The sequence below is a fragment of the Haliotis cracherodii genome, unplaced genomic scaffold, assembly GCF_022045235.1.
Source record: "Haliotis cracherodii isolate W230 unplaced genomic scaffold, xgHalCrac1.p SCAF_10, whole genome shotgun sequence".
Lineage (NCBI taxonomy): Eukaryota > Metazoa > Mollusca > Gastropoda > Lepetellida > Haliotidae > Haliotis > Haliotis cracherodii.
The window spans coordinates 49,806,221-49,827,105 of record NW_027266265.1 but is presented as its reverse complement, the minus strand read 5'-3'; the positions used below and the strand labels follow the sequence as shown (position 1 = coordinate 49,827,105).

The 20,885-nt window shown below is 41.9% G+C and overlaps 1 protein-coding gene across 1 annotated transcript; it reads left to right on the top strand.

Moving 5' to 3' along the window:
• Nucleotides 1-9,129: 9,129 nt before the first annotated feature.
• LOC139451928 (riboflavin transporter 2-like) lies at nucleotides 9,130-14,181 on the top strand. The gene is made up of 3 exons (XM_071233215.1): nucleotides 9,130-10,108; nucleotides 12,450-12,724; nucleotides 13,927-14,181. The coding sequence occupies exons 1-3, from the start codon at nucleotides 9,130-9,132 to the stop codon at nucleotides 14,122-14,124; spliced, it is 1,452 nt and encodes a 483-aa protein (XP_071089316.1). The 3' UTR covers nucleotides 14,125-14,181.
• Nucleotides 14,182-20,885: the final 6,704 nt, after the last annotated feature.

Genomic DNA, 20,885 nt, shown 5'->3' with positions numbered 1-20,885 from the left:
CTCTCTCTCTCTCTCTCTCTCTCTCATTCCGTATCACATAGCCTGTCCACCATTTACAGTATGTATCATATTTATCTATCTCTCTCTCCTCTCTCTTTCTCTCTCTCATTCCGTATCACATAGCCTGTCCACCATTTACAGTATTTATCATGTTTATCTCTCTCTCTCTCTCTCTCTCTCTCTTTCTCTCTCTCAGTCCGTATCACATAGCCTGTCCACCATTTACAGGATTTATCATGTTTATCTCTCTCTCTCTCTCTCTCTCTCTCTCTCTCTCTCTCTCTCTCTCTCTCTCTCTCTCTCTCTCATTCCGTATCACATAGCCTGTCCACCATTTACAGTATGTATCATATTTATCTATCTCTCTCTCTCCTCTCTCTTTCTCTCTCTCTGAGTCCGTATCACATAGCCTGTCCACCATTTACAGGATGTATCATGTTTATCTCTCTCTCTCTCTCTCTCTTTCTGAGTCCGTATCACATAGCCTGTCCACCATTTACAGTATGCATCATGTTTACACGTCTCTCTCGCCCCTTAGATTAATTGCCTACACGTCTCTCTCTCTCTCTCTCTCTCTCTCTCTCTCTCTCTCTCTCTCTCTCTCTCTCTCTCTCATTCCGTATCACATAGCCTGTCCACCATTTACAGTATGTATCATGTTTATCTCTCTCTCTCTCTCTCTCTCTCTCTCTCTCTCTCTCTCTCTCTGAGTCCGTATCACATAGCCTGTCCACCATTTACAGTATGCATCATGTTTACACGTCTCTCTCGCCCCTTAGATTAATTGCCTACACGACGTCTCTCTCTCTCATTCCGTATCACATAGCCTGTCAACCATTTAAAGTATGTATCATGTTTATCTCTCTCTCTCTCTCTCTCTCTCTTTGAGTCCGTATCACATAGCCTGTCCACCATTTACAGTATGTATCATGTTTATCTCTCTCTTTCTCTCTCTCTCTCTCTCTGAGTCCGTATCACATAGCCTGTCCACTATTTACAGTATGTATCATGTTTATCTCTCTCTTTCTCTCTCTCTCTTTCTCTCTCTGAGTCCGTATCACATAGCCTGTCCACCATTTACAGTATGTATCATGTTTATCTCTCTCTCTCTCTCTCTCTCTCTCTCTCTCTCTCTCTCTCTCTCTCTCTCTCTCTCTCTCTCTCATTCCGTATCACATAGCCTGTCCACCATTTACAGTATGTATCATATTTATCTATCTCTCTCTCCTCTCTCTTTCTCTCTCTCATTCCGTATCACATAGCCTGTCCACCATTTACAGTATTTATCATGTTTATTTCTCTCTCTCTCTCTCTCTCTCTCTCTCTCTCTCTCTCTGAGTCCGTATCACATAGCCTGTCCACCATTTACAGGATTTATCATGTTTATCTCTCTCTCTCTCTCTCTCTCTCTCTCTCTCTCTCTCTCTCTCTCATTCCGTATCACATAGCCTGTCCACCATTTACAGTATGTATCATATTTATCTATCTCTCTCTCTCCTCTCTCTCTCTCTCTCTCATTCCGTATCACATAGCCTGTCCACCATTCACAGTATGCATCATGTTTACACGTCTCTCTCGCCCCTTAGATTAATTGCCTACACGTCTCTCTCTCTCTCTCTCTCTCTCTCTCTCTCTCTCTCTCTCTCTCTGAGTCCGTATCACATAGCCTGTCCACTATTTACAGTATGTATCATGTTTATCTCTCTCTTTCTCTCTCTCTCTTTCTCTCTCTGAGTCCGTATCACATAGCCTGTCCACCATTTACAGTATGTATCATATTTATCTATCTCTCTCTCCTCTCTCTTTCTCTCTCTCATTCCGTATCACATAGCCTGTCCACCATTTACAGTATTTATCATGTTTATCTCTCTCTCTCTCTCTCTCTGAGTCCGTATCACATAGCCTGTCCACCATTTACAGGATGTATCATGTTTATCTCTCTCTCTCTCTCTCTCTCTCTCTGAGTCCGTATCACATAGCCTGTCCACCATTTACAGTATGTGTCATGTTTATCTCTCTCTTTCTCTCTCTGAGTCCGTATCACATAGCCTGTCCACCATTTACAGTATGCATCATGTTTACACGTCTCTCTCGCCCCTTAGATTAATTGCCTACACGACGTCTCTCTCTCTCATTCCGTATCACATAGCCTGTCCACCATTTACAGTATGTATCATGTTTATCTCTCTCTCTCTCTCTCTCTTTCTCTCTCTCTCTCTCTCTGAGTCCGTATCACATAGCCTGTCCACCATTTACAGTATGTATCATGTTTATCTCTCTCTCTCTCTCTCTCTCTCTCTCTCTCTCTCTGAGTCCGTATCACATAGCCTGTCCACCATTTACAGTATGTATCATGTTTATCTCTCTCTTTCTCTCTCTCTCTTTCTCTCTCTGAGTCCGTATCACATAGCCTGTCCACCATTTACAGTATGTATCATGTTTATCTCTCTCTTTCTCTCTCTCTCTTTCTCTCTCTGAGTCCGTATCACATAGCCTGTCCACCATTTACAGTATGTATCATGTTTATCTCTCTCTCTCTCTCTCTCTCTCTCTCTCTCTCTCTCTCTCTCTCTCTCTCTCTCTCTCTCTCTCTCTCTCTTTGTATTGTCAGGTCCACACTCGATTATTTACCGACCGCCGCCATATACCTGGAATATTGCTTAACTTCTTTTACTCTCAGTCGTAGGTTAATCGGAACCATCTGGGTGGAACCAAACGCGAGTCCGTATATTACATAACATTGGGTATTCATTTCCTTAACCCGTTTGGTGACACAGAAACCAGTTATAGATATAATCAGTGACGTAATGTTAATGAAGCCGGTCAAAGAAGGAAGCTACATTATCCATGACCCTGTGTTGATGTGCTAGCGTGATGCTGGTACTGAGGACAACAGGTGTTGATCTGGTGGAGGGAGGACTACACATGTAGGTGTTCAACCTGTGAAAGGTGGGTTACTGAAGGTAGGTAACCCGCAAATGTCTCTATGTTGAGGGTGGTAATATGTACGTTAATCTTTATCGTGTGAATGTGCGGTTTACCTGACAAGAAGGAGCATCAGAAGTATAATGAAATTAAAAACTTCGTTGTTTTCAAGATAGAACACTGTTAACACACCGACGCCGTAGGAAAGACTCCGTGACTTGTGTTTGATCGCAAGGTCACGTTTTCATACTGTGGTCCGTTGATGATGGGTTCGACTCATACATTGCCCCTGCGTAAGATGCTTTGATGTTACTATACCCCTACGTGATAAACATCTCCGACCTGACGCCGTGCTTTCCCTACATATTAAACTCATGCGTGTATGACGCTCGCTTAAGTGTGATAGTCCCAATGGCATCTCATCACAAGAAGGTGAGATGAACAAGAAGAGTGAGTGAGTAAAAATAATTTTAAAATCGTTGTGGCCTTCATGATATATTTTCAACAGGTTTTAATTGTAGTAATGTAAGTAATTTAAATAAATTATTTCTGCGAACACCTGGTGTCATCACTGATTTTCAGTGATCCATTTATATAATTTTCGTCGACTATTTTATCCTGTACACCCACTGGAATCCGTTTCAACGGATAATCGAGACTGTATATTCACCTGAGTTTATATTTTACTTTTTTTAGTCGGCGGAATAAAAAACCCACTACTTTTCATTTTTTAATTTATTTGTTCACATTTTTGGGAGTCGTCAAAAAAGCCTAGCGTAAAGAGTCATATTTCCCACAGCTTCCTCGTGGTGTATGGCTATATATCACTCGTGGATGTAGCAACAATGCATTCCTGTGAGAACCTAACCTATGTTATGGTCAGACACAATAACATACACATGTGCTTTGTCACAACAGAATCCAGATTGACAAGGGATGCTTGGCGTCTAGGGGAAGTATCAAAACGACAAGGCAATTGACGGAGATCTGAAAAGTTAAACACACAGTAAACTACGGTTATAACGAACACGCTTATAACGAACTGACGGATATAACGAACTTACTTTTTGGTCCCGACTACTTGCTGTAGTCATGCTGTATATGTACTTATAACGAACTACGGTTATAACGAACTAAAATTCGTAGTCCCTTTGAGTTCGTTATAACCGTAGTTTACTGTAGTTTAAATTCTGCAAATGTTCCCATTGACGATATTATATACTATACATTTCTTTTTAATTCAGAACAAAAACTCTCACCCAAGCACACACAGACACGCAAGCAAACATGGAGTCACAAACATATTCGTATTTATATTCCAGTTATTACATTTTTCGTAAGTTTTTGAATTGTATAAAAATAAGACAGAATGAGAAAAGGGTTTTCAAACCAGTAATACCTTCCATTGTCATCTTTCACTGTTGTTATAAACATTAATGTACATTGTGTGCCTGTACATTGTAAACATGTGTTTAGAAGGTAAACGCACACAAGTCATGTTTAGATCTATAAACATGTCAGGCATGTGTTTACATTCAAAACGGAATACACATTGGGTGTGTTCTACCTAAACACGTTCAGGGTCTAAACACATGAAATAAATATCGTCTCGCACCCTAAACACCACCTAAACTCAAACTCCCCATAATCTAAACATGTTGAAACATGTTTAAATAAAGTGCATGCCATTAGGCATTAAGTCAAATATGGATAATATGTATAGTATACATTGTCAAGCGAGCAGGAGACTTTGAGAAATGTGCCTTCAAAATGTGAGAAACAGAAAACACTGACAGACTATTTTAAGTAGATGAAGCAAGTTGTTAAGACAGTATCACTTGCATTTACACGAGGAAACGTGTGTCGTTGATCATGTGATAAATTCAGTGAGTAATGACTCTATTGTTATGTATAAATGGGAAAATTATTATCATTTTTGCAATGTCATTAATTATAAATTAAGGAATGAATGAATAAACAACATAACAATATAAATATTTCCTTTTTAATCATTTTATTACAAGGTACACACGGTTATTATCTATCGTGAAGACGTCCGATTTTCGATCACAAATCACTTAATTTCATTAATCCGACATAGTCGTTAATCCGACACAAGCATGTGCAACCAACGAAGTCGGATTAACGAGACTTGACTGTATATTGAAATTGGATGTACAATCAGATTCACAGGAACCAGCATCACACATGTACCATCAGGGTTTACAACGAACTTGGTACATTATCGATATAAGAATGTACAAATACCCCAGGCTAGGTGACCAAGATAATTGACACTTGTTACGACAACAGATTCCGTGGCACTGGTGGTAACGTGAAGAACTACAGTTCAAGAGGTTGCAGGTTCGTATCCCGTCAAGAACTTTTTGTGTTCATAATATACCCTAATATTTCTCTCATACAGGAATCGGAAGAGAAAATGAAAGTATATATTTGATTACTATGATAGACACTTAACTTCTCTAACTCCTCCACCCACCAACATTTCTGTATCCCCATTAAACACTAAAAAACACATAGAAAGCGACCCTTTCTCTAACTTACCCGCAATAGAGGTATGAAGTATTACGTTTTAAGGGGTTATACGGGTCTTTCTCACATTTAAACCCTTAACATATTTAACTGTTAAACGCAATCCTAAACATGTTTAGACCTAAGGAACGTGTTAAGGTTTGTATGTAGGATCTAAACATATATTTACAATGTATGCAACCCGTGAAGATCCGGGGTAGAATAGGTCTTCAGCAACCCGTGCTTGCCGTATAAGGCGACTATGCTTGTCGTGAGAAGCGACTAACGGGATCGGGTGGTCAGGCTCGCTGACTTGGTTGATGCATGTCATCGATCCCAATTGCGTGGATCGATGCTCATGATATTAATCACTGGATTGTCTGGTCCAGACTCGATTATTCACAGACCGCGTTGTATAGCTGTAATATTGCTGAGTGCGGCGTTAAACAACAAACAAACAAACAAAGAACTACAGTGTATGCATGAGTACTCGCACACAACGCTCCATACAAACTATTTGTATTGGCAACAGGTGGTGCAGTGGTGCTCGAGTACTATACGCAGATTGCATTCATATATTCTAATAAACTACCTACCGTCATAACTTGCAAAAAAAGGATGGGCAACCCAGCAGCAGTCGCGGCCAGACAAGGTCAAACATCTGAGCCCGGTGTCACAAAGCTATCTTAGTGTCACGACCGTCCTAAAATATACTCACCGCCAAAAGAAACTCTAACTATAAAAGCATAAAGAGAGGTGTGTACGTTAAGAAGAAATGTTTCCTATGTATACCACTTAAAGACAAAACATACAATCAGTCAAGTGTTACCCCAGAGTGTATCCTCTTACCACAATGTGCTGCACGTGATTTCCAAACCCTAATCCTGCACGAGACAAATTGTGCATCTCGAGTCATGGATCTATGACGTCACATGTGATACGTTTATGAGCGTCGATTTACACAACATACCAGTATGATCGAACCAATCTAATATCTCTTTAATATGAGTAATTCTTCATCTATTAACCAGCATGTATTGTATTCGCATTTCTTTTGTCGGTGAGTATACGTTACTCGTTGGAGTTAGTCGTAGCGCTGAGACCGGTTTAGGAAACAGGTTCCTGAAACAACACAGTAACACTACAAACGGCCATTAAAGGAGTTAGAGCTATCAATAAACGAAACGTGTTATATTTGAGACTTTTGTATCAAACGAAAAGTATTTTAGATGTGTCTACAGGGCGGTTTCCTAACGGCGTAGAGTCTGAACAAAGGGTATTAAATCATAGGAGTGATTTGAAGTTTTGCTTGTTCGTTTGTTGTTTACCGCCGCACTAAGAAATATTCCAGCTATATGGCGGCGGTCTGTAAATAATTGAGTCTGGACCGGACAATCCAATGATTGACATCATGAGCATCGATACACGCAATTGGGATACGATGACATGCATCAACCAAGTCAGCGAGCCTGACCATCCGATCCCGTTAGTCGCCTCTTATGACAAGCATAGTCGTCTTTTACGGCAAGCACGGGTTGCTGAAGACCGATTCTACCCCGGATCTTCACGGGTAGAGTGAAAGTAATTACGTTTCAAACACCCATTATTTTAAGAGGTACATACTTTTTATGATAAAGAGATGATTATCCTCACGTGTTTCTGTATCGTAAATATCATCGATTTACGGCATGCATGTGTATTTGTAGATGTATCCTGGTTCATCCTGTGGCCTGGAGCCGGCTAGTCAGCTTCATCAACTCGTTATCCAACACTGCCTACTCCAGGGATAGAGGGTAAGTTAGATTCTGAATGCTGTGATGTGATGTCAGTATAAAATAGACCTCGGCTTAATCCCCTTTATCAATCGACGTAATACATTGAGTGAGTGGGGTGGGTTTAACACCGCTTTGAACAGTATTCCAGTCATATCACGACGTGTCAGCGTAGGGGAAAGCCCCCATGATGCAGGTCTTAGACGTTTACCACTTTGCTGAAACCCACGAAGAAGGACTTGGTGCTGACAAACCTAGAAACACGATCGGAGCGAACCGGGATTCGAACCCACGATTATAGGTTTCTAGCGTGCTCAGGGACACAGCTCTAATACCGAATTTTCTGAATTTACACGATTCCTCTGAAAACCGCCTGCGTATCGACCGATCCCTTCGCATATAGATGATACAGTTTGTTTGTATGTTTTTTAACGCCACATACGGCAATATTCCAGCCATATGACGACGGTCTGTTAATATTCGAGACTGGAGCAGATAATCCAGTGATTGATACCATGAGCATCGAAACTGGACTTTTACAGTCAGTTGACTCCCTGGTCTCGGGAAGATGCGATCTTCGCAATTGGGATGATGACATGAATCAACCAAATGAGCGAGCCTGAGTACCCGATCCCATTAGTTGCCTCTTACGACAAGCATGTGTTGCTGAAGACAAATTCTAACCCTGATCCTGGGTGATACAGTGTGAGTCGCTATATGGCTCAACTATTGCCGAATTTGACGTTAGATATTAACTCGCTCGTACACCATGACGGCCGATTAGAATGTTTGTTTGTACAATTTGATCAAGCAGTATTTGTTAAATGGACACGACTACCGGTACCGCCAGTTATGCTGTGTAATGTGATAGTCAGGTGAACTAGTGAAACTAGTTAATGTAGTTCCAATATGGATTGTGTATTTGGAGCAGGGTGTGTTGATGTGACATTCTTGGATTCAGGACATTGGTGAAGACTGATTCGGGCATCCTCCCACACTAAGCTGACACACCGTGATAAAACTGAAACCAGTTCAAAGCGGCTTAATATCTCACTCACTCACTCCGTAGTTTGTATAGTCTCTGTGTGTGTGTGTGTGTGTGTGTGTGTGTGTGTGTGTGTGTGTGTGTGTGTGTGTGTGTGTGTGTGTGTGAGTTGAGTTCAGTAGTGTATTTCATTATATATTATGGAGGTTGTCACGCGTGTGTTTTGTAATTATAAATATCCTGTATTAGGAATATACATTGTATTCAGAGAGCTTTGCGCACATTTTAGGAAAACTATAAATGTTTAGGTGCCGTTTGTGTATTTCGATGGTAGAATTCAAGAATGACATAATACGATAAAGAGGCTCCAGTGTGTGTGTGTGTGTGTGTGTGTGTGTGTGTGTGTGTGTGTGTGTGTGTGTGTGTGTGTGTGTGTGTGTGTGTGTTTGTGTGTTGGGATGGTAAAGATCCACAGTCTGGAGTAAACACTACGTGTTTTATATGGAACGCTGTAAGGGACATTCCCGCGATCTCGCATTCTCGTGTTTGTTGCATATACAGCTCGTTTCCAAAGGTCGAGATCGCGAGAATGTCCCTTGCCGTATTCCATAGTTTTAGCCTATGCATCAGTATTATGTTTAGCCAAGATCAGAGTCTACCACCGAGTGGTGTATAAATGATGTTTCATCCTCTGTACCATCTCGCTTGACTCGCTCGTTCCTGGTCGGTGCTGTATGGGTTAATCCTGGCGTGAAGATTTGTATTAATGATTCCATCATGGAATAACATTATGCTTACGTAGATCCGAATAATCAAACAAAACAGATGTTACCATATATATCCAGGAATAACACGCAGTGTCCTTTATCATGTTTATATATAATGTTTAGATCCAACAGCCAGGTCAAATCCAGGATGGCGACCAGACAAGGCGCGGCTGTGCTCGTCTACATTTTGATGATAATGTTTGGGGTGTCCTCCTGGGTGGACATCAATGGTTTGTGGGTGGAGCTACCCATCATGGTCCAGGAGCTTCCAGAAGGGTGGAATCTACCCTCGTATATTGTCGTTCTGACCCAGCTTGCAAACATTGGACCAGTTATTTACAGTTTACTGTGTTCGAACCGTGTGTCGGAGAAATTGGTCATTTACTTCATCATTGGCATCGGGGCCTTAACGTGTCTCCTGTTGGTATTCTTCTGGCAGACGACAACCATCGTTGCTGGAGCTCCCCACAGCACCGCCATGTTTATTTTGAATTTTATCCTGGCGCTTGTGGACTGTACATCCACTGTCGTCTTCTTCCCCTTCATGGCTACGTTTAAACCTGTGTATATGAGTGCCTACTTCAGCGGAGAAGGTCTTGGTGGCCTTCTTTCAGGGTTATTAGGACTCGCCCAAGGGGCAGGCCGTATTGTCTGCCTCAATGTTACAGAATACGTTAATGCAACCATCAACACGACGGAGTCACTAGAAGCCGTGACAACCATGAGAGCGATATACGAAGATAATAATTTCTCATTCGAGGTTTATTTTGCCATCATCTCCGGCATCATTGTCATGTCCGGGGTGGCCTTCACCTTCCTCGCGTTCCATCCACTGTGTAAAGAGGAGCATGTCCAACAAACACACAAACAGACAAAGAAGACTTCCCAGGAACGTGATTCTCAAGCATCTATGGAGCTTCCAGCGGATCAGAGAAAATGCCAAATAGAACTGACCGGTTATGAAAGAAAACACCCTGACGAACCGGTTGGAATTGACATCAAGAACGATACTGACGGTATTAAGACGTCAGTTGTCAGTGAAGAAGGTAGCACAAATATGAAGGACAAAACTTGTGACGTAAAGGCAACGACTGGAACAGAGTACATCATTTCGCTTCTATTAACAGGTATGTGCATGTATAGAGATTATTAGTCGTGTGTTTCCTATCGTAAATATAATATCTAAGGAAGGTAAATTGACTCGCATAATACATACATTTTATTCCTAATCGATGGTATTTACGATAGAGAAACACGCGAAGATAAAATTTTCTTTATCATTAAAGGTACATGTATGCCATTCTTAAAATAATGGGTGTTTGAAACGTAATTACTTTCACTCGATACCCGTGAAGATCAGGATTAGAATCGGTCTCCAGCATTCCATGCTTGTCGTAAAAGGCCGCTTACGGCATCCTGTTGTCAGGCTTGGTTGATGCATGGATCGATGCTAGTGATGTCAATCACTGGACTGTCTGGTCCAGACTCGATTATTGACAGACTGCCGTCATACATCTTCCCGAGGCAAGAGTGTTAACTGACTATAAAAGTCCAGTTTCCACCCTTGCCGAACTAGGCTGGAATTACTGGGCTCGAACGTAGCGCCACCAGTGGCTATTACCAGCTATGTCCCTTCTAAGCCTCTCCTATGGACCAATCAAATTCCACCTCTCGTATCACTTGTGTTTGCTTCACACAAAATGGTGGCGCCCAGTCAATACGATCTGATCGATAATCAAGATCTATATTGTGATAAAACGGGTCTTACATCGCGAAATGCATCAAATCACGTGAGCACCTTGATTAAAAGCATGAAAAGATTTGGAAAATATCTGCTGACAACGAGTTGGTGGTGCACATGCTTTGCAAATCCTGCAATCGACCGAAATCTGCACGACAGTTTATGAACCGGATTTCGATTTCGGTGCGCGAATTTGATTGGACTATGCATAGACTCGTTAGTCCAGCCAAATTGTAACTCCATAATACCAGCCTAGTTCGGCAAGGGTGGAAACTGAACTTTTATAGTCAGTTAACGCTCTTGCCTCGGGAAGATGGCCGTCATATAGCTGGAACATTGAGTGCGGCAAGGTATTAGGGCTACAAGCTAGGAATAGGGCTACAAGCGAGGCATTAGGGCTACAAGCGAGGCATAGGGCTAAAGGCGAGACACAGGGCTACGAGCGAGTCCTAGTGCTACAAGCGAGGCATAGGGTTACAGGCGAGACATATAGGACAACAAGCGAGGCATGGGGTTACAGGCGAGGAATAGGGCTACAAGCGAGGCATAGTGCTACAAGCGAGGAATAGGGCTACAAGCGAGGAATAGGGCTACAAGCGAGGAATAGGGCTACAGGTGGGGCATAGTGCTACAAGCTAGGAATAGTGCTACAAGCGAGGAATCGGGCTACAAGCGAGGAATAGGGCTACAAGCGAGGAATCGGGCTACAAGCGAGGAATAGGGCTACAGGCGAGGCATTGTGCTACAAGCTAGGAATAGTGCTACAAGCGAAGAATCGGGCTACATGTGAGGAATAGGGCTACAAGCGAGGAATAGGGCTACAAGCGAGGAATAGGGCTACAAGCTAAGAATATGGCTACAAGCGAGGAATAGGGCTACAAGCTAAGAACAGTGCTACAAGTGAGGAATAGAGATACAAGCGAGGAATAGGGCTACAGGCGAGGCATAGTTCTACAAGCGAGGAATTGGGCTGCAAGCTAAGAATAGTGCTACAAGCGAGGAATAGGGCTACAAGCTAAGAATAGTGCTACAAGCGAGGAATAGGGCTACAAGCGAGGAATAGGGCTACAAGCGATTCATGGGACTACAAGCGCGAATGCAAGCTTTCGAAAGGGCGGTGCTCTTAGCATACATCGTGCTTTAGGTATTTACATAATTCGGAAAAAATGATTGCAATATTGTTTAAAGCAAGTCCTCCAACTGACGTTGTAATCATGTATCTGATGCTTGAAAAATGGTGCGCACACCTCTGTTTTACATGAGAAAAATTGTAACTATTCATGATTCATGTTGGTTGAATTATTTGAAGAGGAAACTAATTCTAGCCCAGCACACCCTTAAATCGTGCTGTGTCCTCTCTTACATAGACAGTCAGTGATTTAACAAGGCAGATATTTATGCAAATCAGTTTTCGAAATAAAAATATAATGCTAGGCTGCCATCAGGACCCACAAACTTCAGAAGCTGCAGGCCCTGAACAAACTCTTCAGGCCCTGACTAAACTCTTCAGGCCCTCGTTTTTAAAAAAAACCCTGCAGCTTATTGTGAAAGATAAATCAAGACCTAAATTTACTGCAGGCAGAGACCATGTGGTCTCTGCTGCAGGCCATAAAACCGATACAAATTTGAAACTCTGGACCCGATAAGAATTCTACCTGTCACGGGCCTACGGGCCAGCACTTATTTCGAACACTAATGCAAATAAATAAAGATGTCTTTACTTTCAGGTTGGGTGAACTGTTTGAGGAACTCGGCGCTGTTGGCCGTTCAGTCCTACTCTTGTCTACCTTACGGTGTCACCCAGTACCATCTGGCTGTAACGCTAGCAAATCTAGCCAATCCACTGGCGTGTTTCTTTGACCTTTTCATCCACGTCACTTCCGTTCCTGCGCTATCCTCCCTGACTCTGCTGGGCTCCCTACTCGGGGTTTACATCATGGCGGCGGCTGTGATGAGCCCAGTGCCAGTTCTTGTGGGAACACTGGCTGGATCCATCTTGATTGTAAGATATTAGGTTTTTATGTCCACCAAGGCGTAAGCAATGACACAGTAAAGTAGTGTCGTCAAGCTTACCTGTGGTATATATTTCTGTTTTATTGTTTCATAACGTACCTCTAATTAAATCATGTTCAATTCATGTTTGTTTGTTGTTTAAGGCCGCACTCAGCAATAGTCCGGTGATATGACGGCGGTCTGTAAATAATCGAGTCTGAACCAGACAATCCAGTGATTGACATCATTAGCATCGATCCACGCAATTGGGATCGATGACATGCATCAACCAAGTCAGCGAGCCTGACAACCCGATCCCGTTAGTCGCCTCTTACGGCAAGCATAGTCGCCTTTTAGGGTCTGGGGTTGCTGAAGACCTATCGCAACACGCATCAGGAGCAAGTCCATGTTTTGCATGAAGCTTTCACGATGTCCCCCTTCGTAAATCGTTAGTTAAAGTCGAAATATTCCTACCTTTAATTTGGGAATACACGGGACTCTAATTGGACACTAGGCTCGAGCCAATTTGCAGCCAAAACGATTTTCATTCATATTATTCAAATACATTTCTCTTTTATGACCAGGCAAATTTAATGATCACTCTTACAAATGCAATGGTTAACAATTAGCCTCCTTACTATGGAGGCTATGTCTGACATTCACACGACAATAATCCCAGCATATGTTTCTAGACTAGGAATGAACGCTAAAGCTACACACTGTTAAACACTAGTGAAACAGATGTATGTCATGGTTAACGTGTTTTAGGGGTCAGGGGTGGCCCAGTCATCGAGGGCGCCACAGTTCTATATGCAGGGTAGTCTCTTGAATGTCCCAGGAACGTTTGTTCAAATCTCCATTTAGTCCTGAATTGTGTCAACATCATATCGGTACAAGGGTGCCGTTGTACAAAGCGATCTTAGCACTAAGGTGATCGTAGCTCCCATATCTTAACATAGACTTACGACAGTCGTAGCGCTGAGGTTGTTTTGTACAACGGCACACTGGGCCCTGTTCAACATACCGAACTCAGCTCTACGACCATCGTAAGTCTATGGTAAAGTATGGAGTTATGATCGCCTAAGCGCAAAGGTTGCTTTGTAGAACGGGTCCCTGCATCCTCCGACATTAAGCTGACACGGCGTGATATAATTGAATTAGAGTTCAAAGCGGCGTTGAACCCAACTTACTCACTCACTCGTTCTGTTACAGGTGTCAGTGTGGGTCGTCTGTGTATTCATCCTCACCTACGTCAAGGTGTCACTGGCGTCGCTCTTCAGGGCGGAGGGCAAGAAAGGTCTGCTTCACTGTGGCGTAGCAACACAAGTCGGTTCCGCCATTGGAGGTGTTTCCATGTTCGTCTTCGTTAACATACTTAATCTGTTCAAGACTGTCGATCCCTGTTCTTAGATCGTTCACAAAAAAGGCTTGGTTTGTTATATATTTCACGAGACTACGCCAGGACTGCTACAGCTCTATTTTATGTATAATATTTTTAAAGATTCGACCTGATTAAATGCTGTGAAGCCACTCTCTTGTGTGTGTTTTTTGTGACGTTCATAATCATGATAGTCATGAACGGCCCATTTACCAAAACTAATCTATCGAAAAATATAACTTTAGATGATATCAAGATTTGATGCTTACTGGTCATGAGACAGGTGAAGTTATATATCACTCGAAAGAAGTTAAACAACGCCCCTTCTTTCATATTACAATAGTTAATTAGCCATGACAAATTGACTATGATAATATGAAAGAAGTTCAAGAAAACCCGATTAATTATATTATTATAGTTAATCTGTCATGGCATGATTAACTATTGTAATTTGAAAAAACCCGGTGTTGTTTAACTTCTTTTGAGTAGTATAAACACCAGCTTGGGACTTATCAAAATGCGTACATAAACCCAACGGGACTAATACTGCAAGGCCAGATTTTCAAGTTTCAGTATGTTCTAGAATAAGCGAATGATGTTTAAAGCCGCAGTCAGCATTATTCTACGTATATTAGTTATAACCACATGTACATACCGGTAATACACACCAGTGGATGATATCATAAGCAACGTCCCACATAGTGGAGGCAATAAACCAAACCACCGAGTCGGACCAATCCAGTGGATGATATCACGAGCAACGCACATTGGTGGCGGCAATCAACCAAACCATCGATCCTGACCAAACCAGTGGATCATATCACGAGCAACGCCCGACATGGTCAAGGCAATCAACCAACACCGAGCCTGACCAACCATGTAGTCGCCTCTTGCACAAGGTGAAATCCCTGGCAGCTTGTGCCATCAGAGGTCAAGGTTGACCCAGTCGTTCTATGCGTCTCAAGCTCATTAAAATCAGAATCCAAGTTCTCGCTTCCGCAATACAAAGCGATAGCGAGAACTAAGATCTGATTTTAATGAGGCGTCTAAGGCGCTGGGAGTTACGTCCCTTGGGTGTGCCAGAAACATATGACCTTAATTGTGTTTGCAAGAGAGTCACCACCACACCCGTGCTCGGGGGATTCGCAAATATGGTAGATGTCTAAGACCTGCATCACTTCGGGTTTTCCTCCCACATCAAGCTCACACGTTGTTATAAAACTGAGATTCTGTTCAAAGCAGTGTAAAACCCAACTCACTCACTTAGTTTGGCGAGAAGGAAACACGGACAGGGCAGAGACCACCAAATTCCACACCTCAGTACTTTCACTAGAACGTTAATTTATCCTTATGAGACATCTTAGTAACTGAGGAGGAGGACGATTGAAGACAATGGCTGCCCAAGGCCCGTGTCCCCATTCTCCCACCTCAGTACTGTGTGTTCCTCCGTGGTTTATTAACTATGACTACGTCATGACAACAGCTCATCGACGTACCCGTAGTAGGTGGGGTGAACAACGATCCACGTCATCGGAGAGAGTGAGTATCGTGTTGCGCCGTTTTTAGCAATATTAGCCAAATTGCATCGATGTGGGGAATCAAAAAAGTCAAAATTAGTTAATTTGTGTGTAGGCCTTTGGCCCATATACAAGAAATGCAATGCCAATAGTACAAACTGAAACACATTAAATGGATTTTACGACGTCATGTCTTTCTTTGTATGCATAATATACATAATATTGCAGACGTGTTAATACATCATAATGAGTTGTACACAACAAACTTTTGAATTTTTATATGTAGTTGGCAAATAAACTTAACGTTGTTCAATATAATGTACATGTGTACTATTGTACCATCAACTCATCAAAGACCCCAAACAGCCATAATCCCGTTGTTTATATTACTGACTTCATCCTTTGTTTATGTCACTGACTTCACCGATGATTGTCATTACTACCCTTGTGTGTACATAACAGGCTTCTCTACTCTAGTATAACAATATCTACTCTGCTGTATAAACATTGCCTCCTACTTGTATATATACTTACCAACCACACTCTCCCTTAACTCCCTTAACAGGAATAGTATTCAAACATAAAAACATGAAACCCGCCTCCCCAATCCTCCAGCTAAACAACCAAATAATCAAATTTAAAAAACAAACCAAATTCTTAGGACTTATTTTCGATGAACATCTCACCTGGGATGCTCACATCCAAAACTTAACAACTAAATGCAGTAAAGACCTAAACACCCTAAGATGCCTAACTGGCTCTAACTGGGGAGCCTCCAAAGATACCCTCCTCTCTCTCTACATATCACTAATTAGATCAAAACTAGACTACGGCTGCGCCATATACAACACCCTAAACAACTCTCTATCTAAAAAACTTGACACAATACAATATCAGGCTCTCAAACTAATTACACGCACCCAACATGTCACCTCCTACACTTCACGCCTTAACAGGAGAAATGCCACTAAGCCTACGCAGGGAACAGCTAAGCTTAAATTTCTGGGCCGCGTCCCAATCAAACCCTCTCATCCAAAACTTAATAAACCAAAATATCAGCCCCAAAAACCAAGCTCTAGCTCGTAAACACCCCTTACTTACCCCAATATCCCAAAGAATAACAAACTACCTAAATGAACACCAAATTAAAAATCTTAAACAAAACTGCAAACAATCAAATATCTTCACCCCTAAACTTAAAATACCCCAAATAGACACTAGCTAGCCAAATAAATAAACAAACCGACCCAAACATAGCTAAAACCACCACACTAGCATACATACACGAAAATTGGCCAAATTGATGTCACATTTACACGGATGGATCTTCAGATCCGACCTCCAAACACACAGGTTTCGGAGTCCATACCACACAACCAACTAAAACCACACAATCCTCCGACTCCCAAACAGCCAATCAATATTCACGGCAGAACTAATGGGCATGGCTTCAGCCCTCCATAATCAAGAATCCAAAAACCACAAAAAAAATCCTAATACTTACCGACTCCCTAAGTGGACTACAAGCCCTCCAAAACAAAAATACCAAAAACCGACCTAAATTAATAAATCAAATACTTAAAAGCTCCAACGACCTAACTAAGGCAGGCAAACAAATAACCTTCTTGTGGATACCAGCCCACGTAGGAATATACGGTAATGAAAACGCCGATAAGGCAGCTAAACTATCCCTCAAAATCCCAGAAATAAGCTTAAACTTACCCATCTCAAAATCAGAAATTATAAAAGCGTAAACAAGCAAAAAATCACCAAAAAATGGCATAACCTATATCTAAACTCAAATAGCCAAATCAAAAAAGTACTCAGCAAACCACTAAACAAACCAAAATTCTCCATCCATAAAAAAAAAATCGACAGAGTAATCACTAAATTCCAAACAGGACACACCAACCTAAATAACCACCTAATTTAAAAAAAACAACATACTACAGGTAACTGCCCACACTGCAAACAACTAGAAACCCCAGAACACGCACTCATCCACTGCACACACTACCCAACACATCGAACCGCATTACAAACCACCCTCAATCTAAACAAGGCTCTCACTCTAGAAGCAATACTAAACCTACAAAATAAACTAGAAAACTTCAAGGCCTTAGGCGTATTCTTAATAAAAACGGAACTAATAAAACGCATCTAAAAACAATATAATATACCAAATCAAAATTACATAAACAAACAAACATCCACCATACCCATCTCCCTTAGTTCTCCTCCCAAATCCCATCGGCATCTATTCCAAATCTCAAAATTCCCAAATTCTATATAAGCAACCCCTAAAGCCCCCTCTTGGGTTGCACACACCACTTTCGCCCCTTTCGGAAACACATTAAATGTCCTGGCCGGGCCCGTGTGCGAAATACGCATCAGTCGGAAAGCGCACGTTAAATCTCCAAAGTAAGTAAGTAAGTAACTATGTATATCACTTGCTTGATAACGGTGTTAGAACCTACACCGAAACGTCGCTCTTAATTGTAATAAAGAAGTTGTTCATCCATAAATTCTTTTCCTAACTTAGGACAAAAGTGCGACAATATTCACATAATGGGTTGATATCATCGAACCTGCGTCGACGACTACATTCTAGGTAAATGGAAACTTAAGCGAGTGAATATTGCTTTCTGACGCAATATTTTCAGCTCTTTGCAACTCAAATGATGATGGTTATCTTAGCGATGAGCTAGACACAACACCATGGGTACTCATAAGAATGCAATCCTCCGATGAGCCAAACTCGATTACCAAGTGTATAATAAATTCATATATTTTTAACTGTCGGGACAGATTCGCACCATTGCTTTATTATTAAATGAAGTCACCATCTCCAACCCTATTTTCAGGAACAGAATGTATCCTAATGAGCGACATGTTATAAGGGTATATTCCGCGTGGTGTCATTCGGATCTGGTACATGACGAAGCTATGGTGGCGAATTAGTCCAGGAATTTGTTGTTATTCACATCGACGTCATCGAACGATGTCCATGGGTTGGTAGACAATAACACGTGACCCCACCAAAGACACGGTAATTCCTTTCTGCTTACGCCACCAGTGTTATAATTACAAGTCAGGAAGTATGTGGAATTAACAACCTGTGACGCAGAATCTAATTAAAATCATATCCGACCCGTGAAGATCCGGGGTAGAATAGGTCTTCAGCAACCTTGTCGTAAAAGGCGACTGTGATCGTCGTAAGAGGCGACTAACGGGATCGGGTGGTCAGGCTCGCTGACTTCGTTGACGCAGACATCGTATCCCAATTGAGTGGATCGATGCTCATGATGTCAATCACCGGATTGTCTGGTCCAGATCCGATTACATACAGACCGCCGTCATATAGCTGGAATATTGCTGAGTGCAGCGTTAAACAAAAAAACAAAAAAACAAAAAATCAGATCCAAATGCTTACTACTGCTACTGTGTTGCTCGAGTCTGACTCACAGTCCCTGAATTGTCTCCCCTTCCGCCCAACCCTAAATGTAATGCCAAAACCCTAAATGATGCAATTCTAGATATTCCTCAGGTTCAGGTTCTGAATGTCCCATCTCAATGGGGGCCCTTTTCAGTTTAAATGGAGTTTTTTTGTTTCTTTCCAATAATATACTTTCAAAGACTAAGCGTTCGTCTAGTGTAGCGGTTGCCAGCACTGAAGAAATGATGTCATGGGCATCAGTCTTGCTTGATAACGATATACGGATCTATACCGGAACGTCGCTTTTCACAGTATTAAAGAAGTTGTTATCTATAAAATTGTGTCTATCTTGATGTTATGGAGACTGAGTGACTTTTATTGCAGCTCTTGGAATGAGCACTAGATATGATTACCCTTCACCAGCGTTCGAAATTAAACTAATTAACAAGGTTCTTTAAAAAAACCTATTTGCTGTTTAACAACTAAATATACTTCATGGAGTTTTGTTTATTTGTTGTATGTCAGTGAGTACTAATTACACCATTGTGGAACAACACTTCTGAGGGCATCTACACCATCAAGGCCGTGTCTGTGAATGTCGGCGTCATAACAAACAGCAATTTTATCTATGGAATACTGTAAGGGGCATTCTAGCAAACACGACCTTTGGAAAACGTGCCACAATATGCCAAAACACACGAGAATGTGAGATCGCGAGATGTGGCCAAAACACGAGAATGCGACATTTGGCCACAATCTCGCATTCTCGTGTTTTTGGCATACTGTAAATCTGGAAATTAATGCGCATTTTTCGCATTTAATTCGAGGTCGCGTTAATTTCAATATTTACAGTATTTAGCTCGTTTCCAAAGGCCAAGATCGCGAGAATGTCCCTTACAGTATTCCATAGATATCAACGCATGAGTGGGTATGTAGGTTGGAGAACCTGGTGCCTAATCGTTGAAGTTGTTAGTTCATAAATTTTCACGGGGTCGAATCCCGCTGGCGACATACGTTTTTCGCGAAACTGTTTTGTCATCAAGGTAGAGAAGGGAATTCCGTCATGGCCAGACAGACAGACAGAGTTTTTCGCGAAACTGTTTTGTCATCAAGGTAGAGAAGGGAATTCCGCCAAGGCCAGACAGACAGACAGACAGTTTATTCATGTCTCACCTACGTACAATATAAAAAGGGTGTTCACACATTATACTCACGTTGGGAAACGAACCCAGGCTTTCCGTTTGACCAGCAAACATTTGCTCAACTCGGATACACCATGGTCCTGGGTAACCATCAATTATTTCAAAATTGGGCATAACCTGGACACTAGGGCTGAGACGGGTAACTCGGGTTCTCGGGTCGGGTGGGTCGTGAATAGGACCCGGGTACCCATAGGACTACCCGGACCCGTGGTAAGTCACGTGACATATTGTTTAATGACAAAAACGTATTGTAGCTCAGTGGTTTCACTACAAGTCACTAATGTGACATTCCTTTTGACTTGTATATGTTTGAGTAAAGATAAAGCTTCAGTCAACTTCAGTGAACGCATGATCTGATTGTTCGATACATGTATCTAAATAGTTTTAGCCAGGGCTGCTGTAAAATAAGTACCAATCAGACATTTTGTTCCCTACTCTTGTGACTTAATAGGGGGTCGGGTACCCGGGTAGTAAATTTGGACTGGTCCCAGCCCTACTGGACACATGGACCAATTTCACCCAAAGTATGAGTGGTGGCTGAAAGGTTTTGAGGCAATCAATCAATCAATCAATCAATCAATCATCTGAGACCTGAAGAGGAACTAATTAAGTAACAAGTAAGTCGTTAATTAACAAAT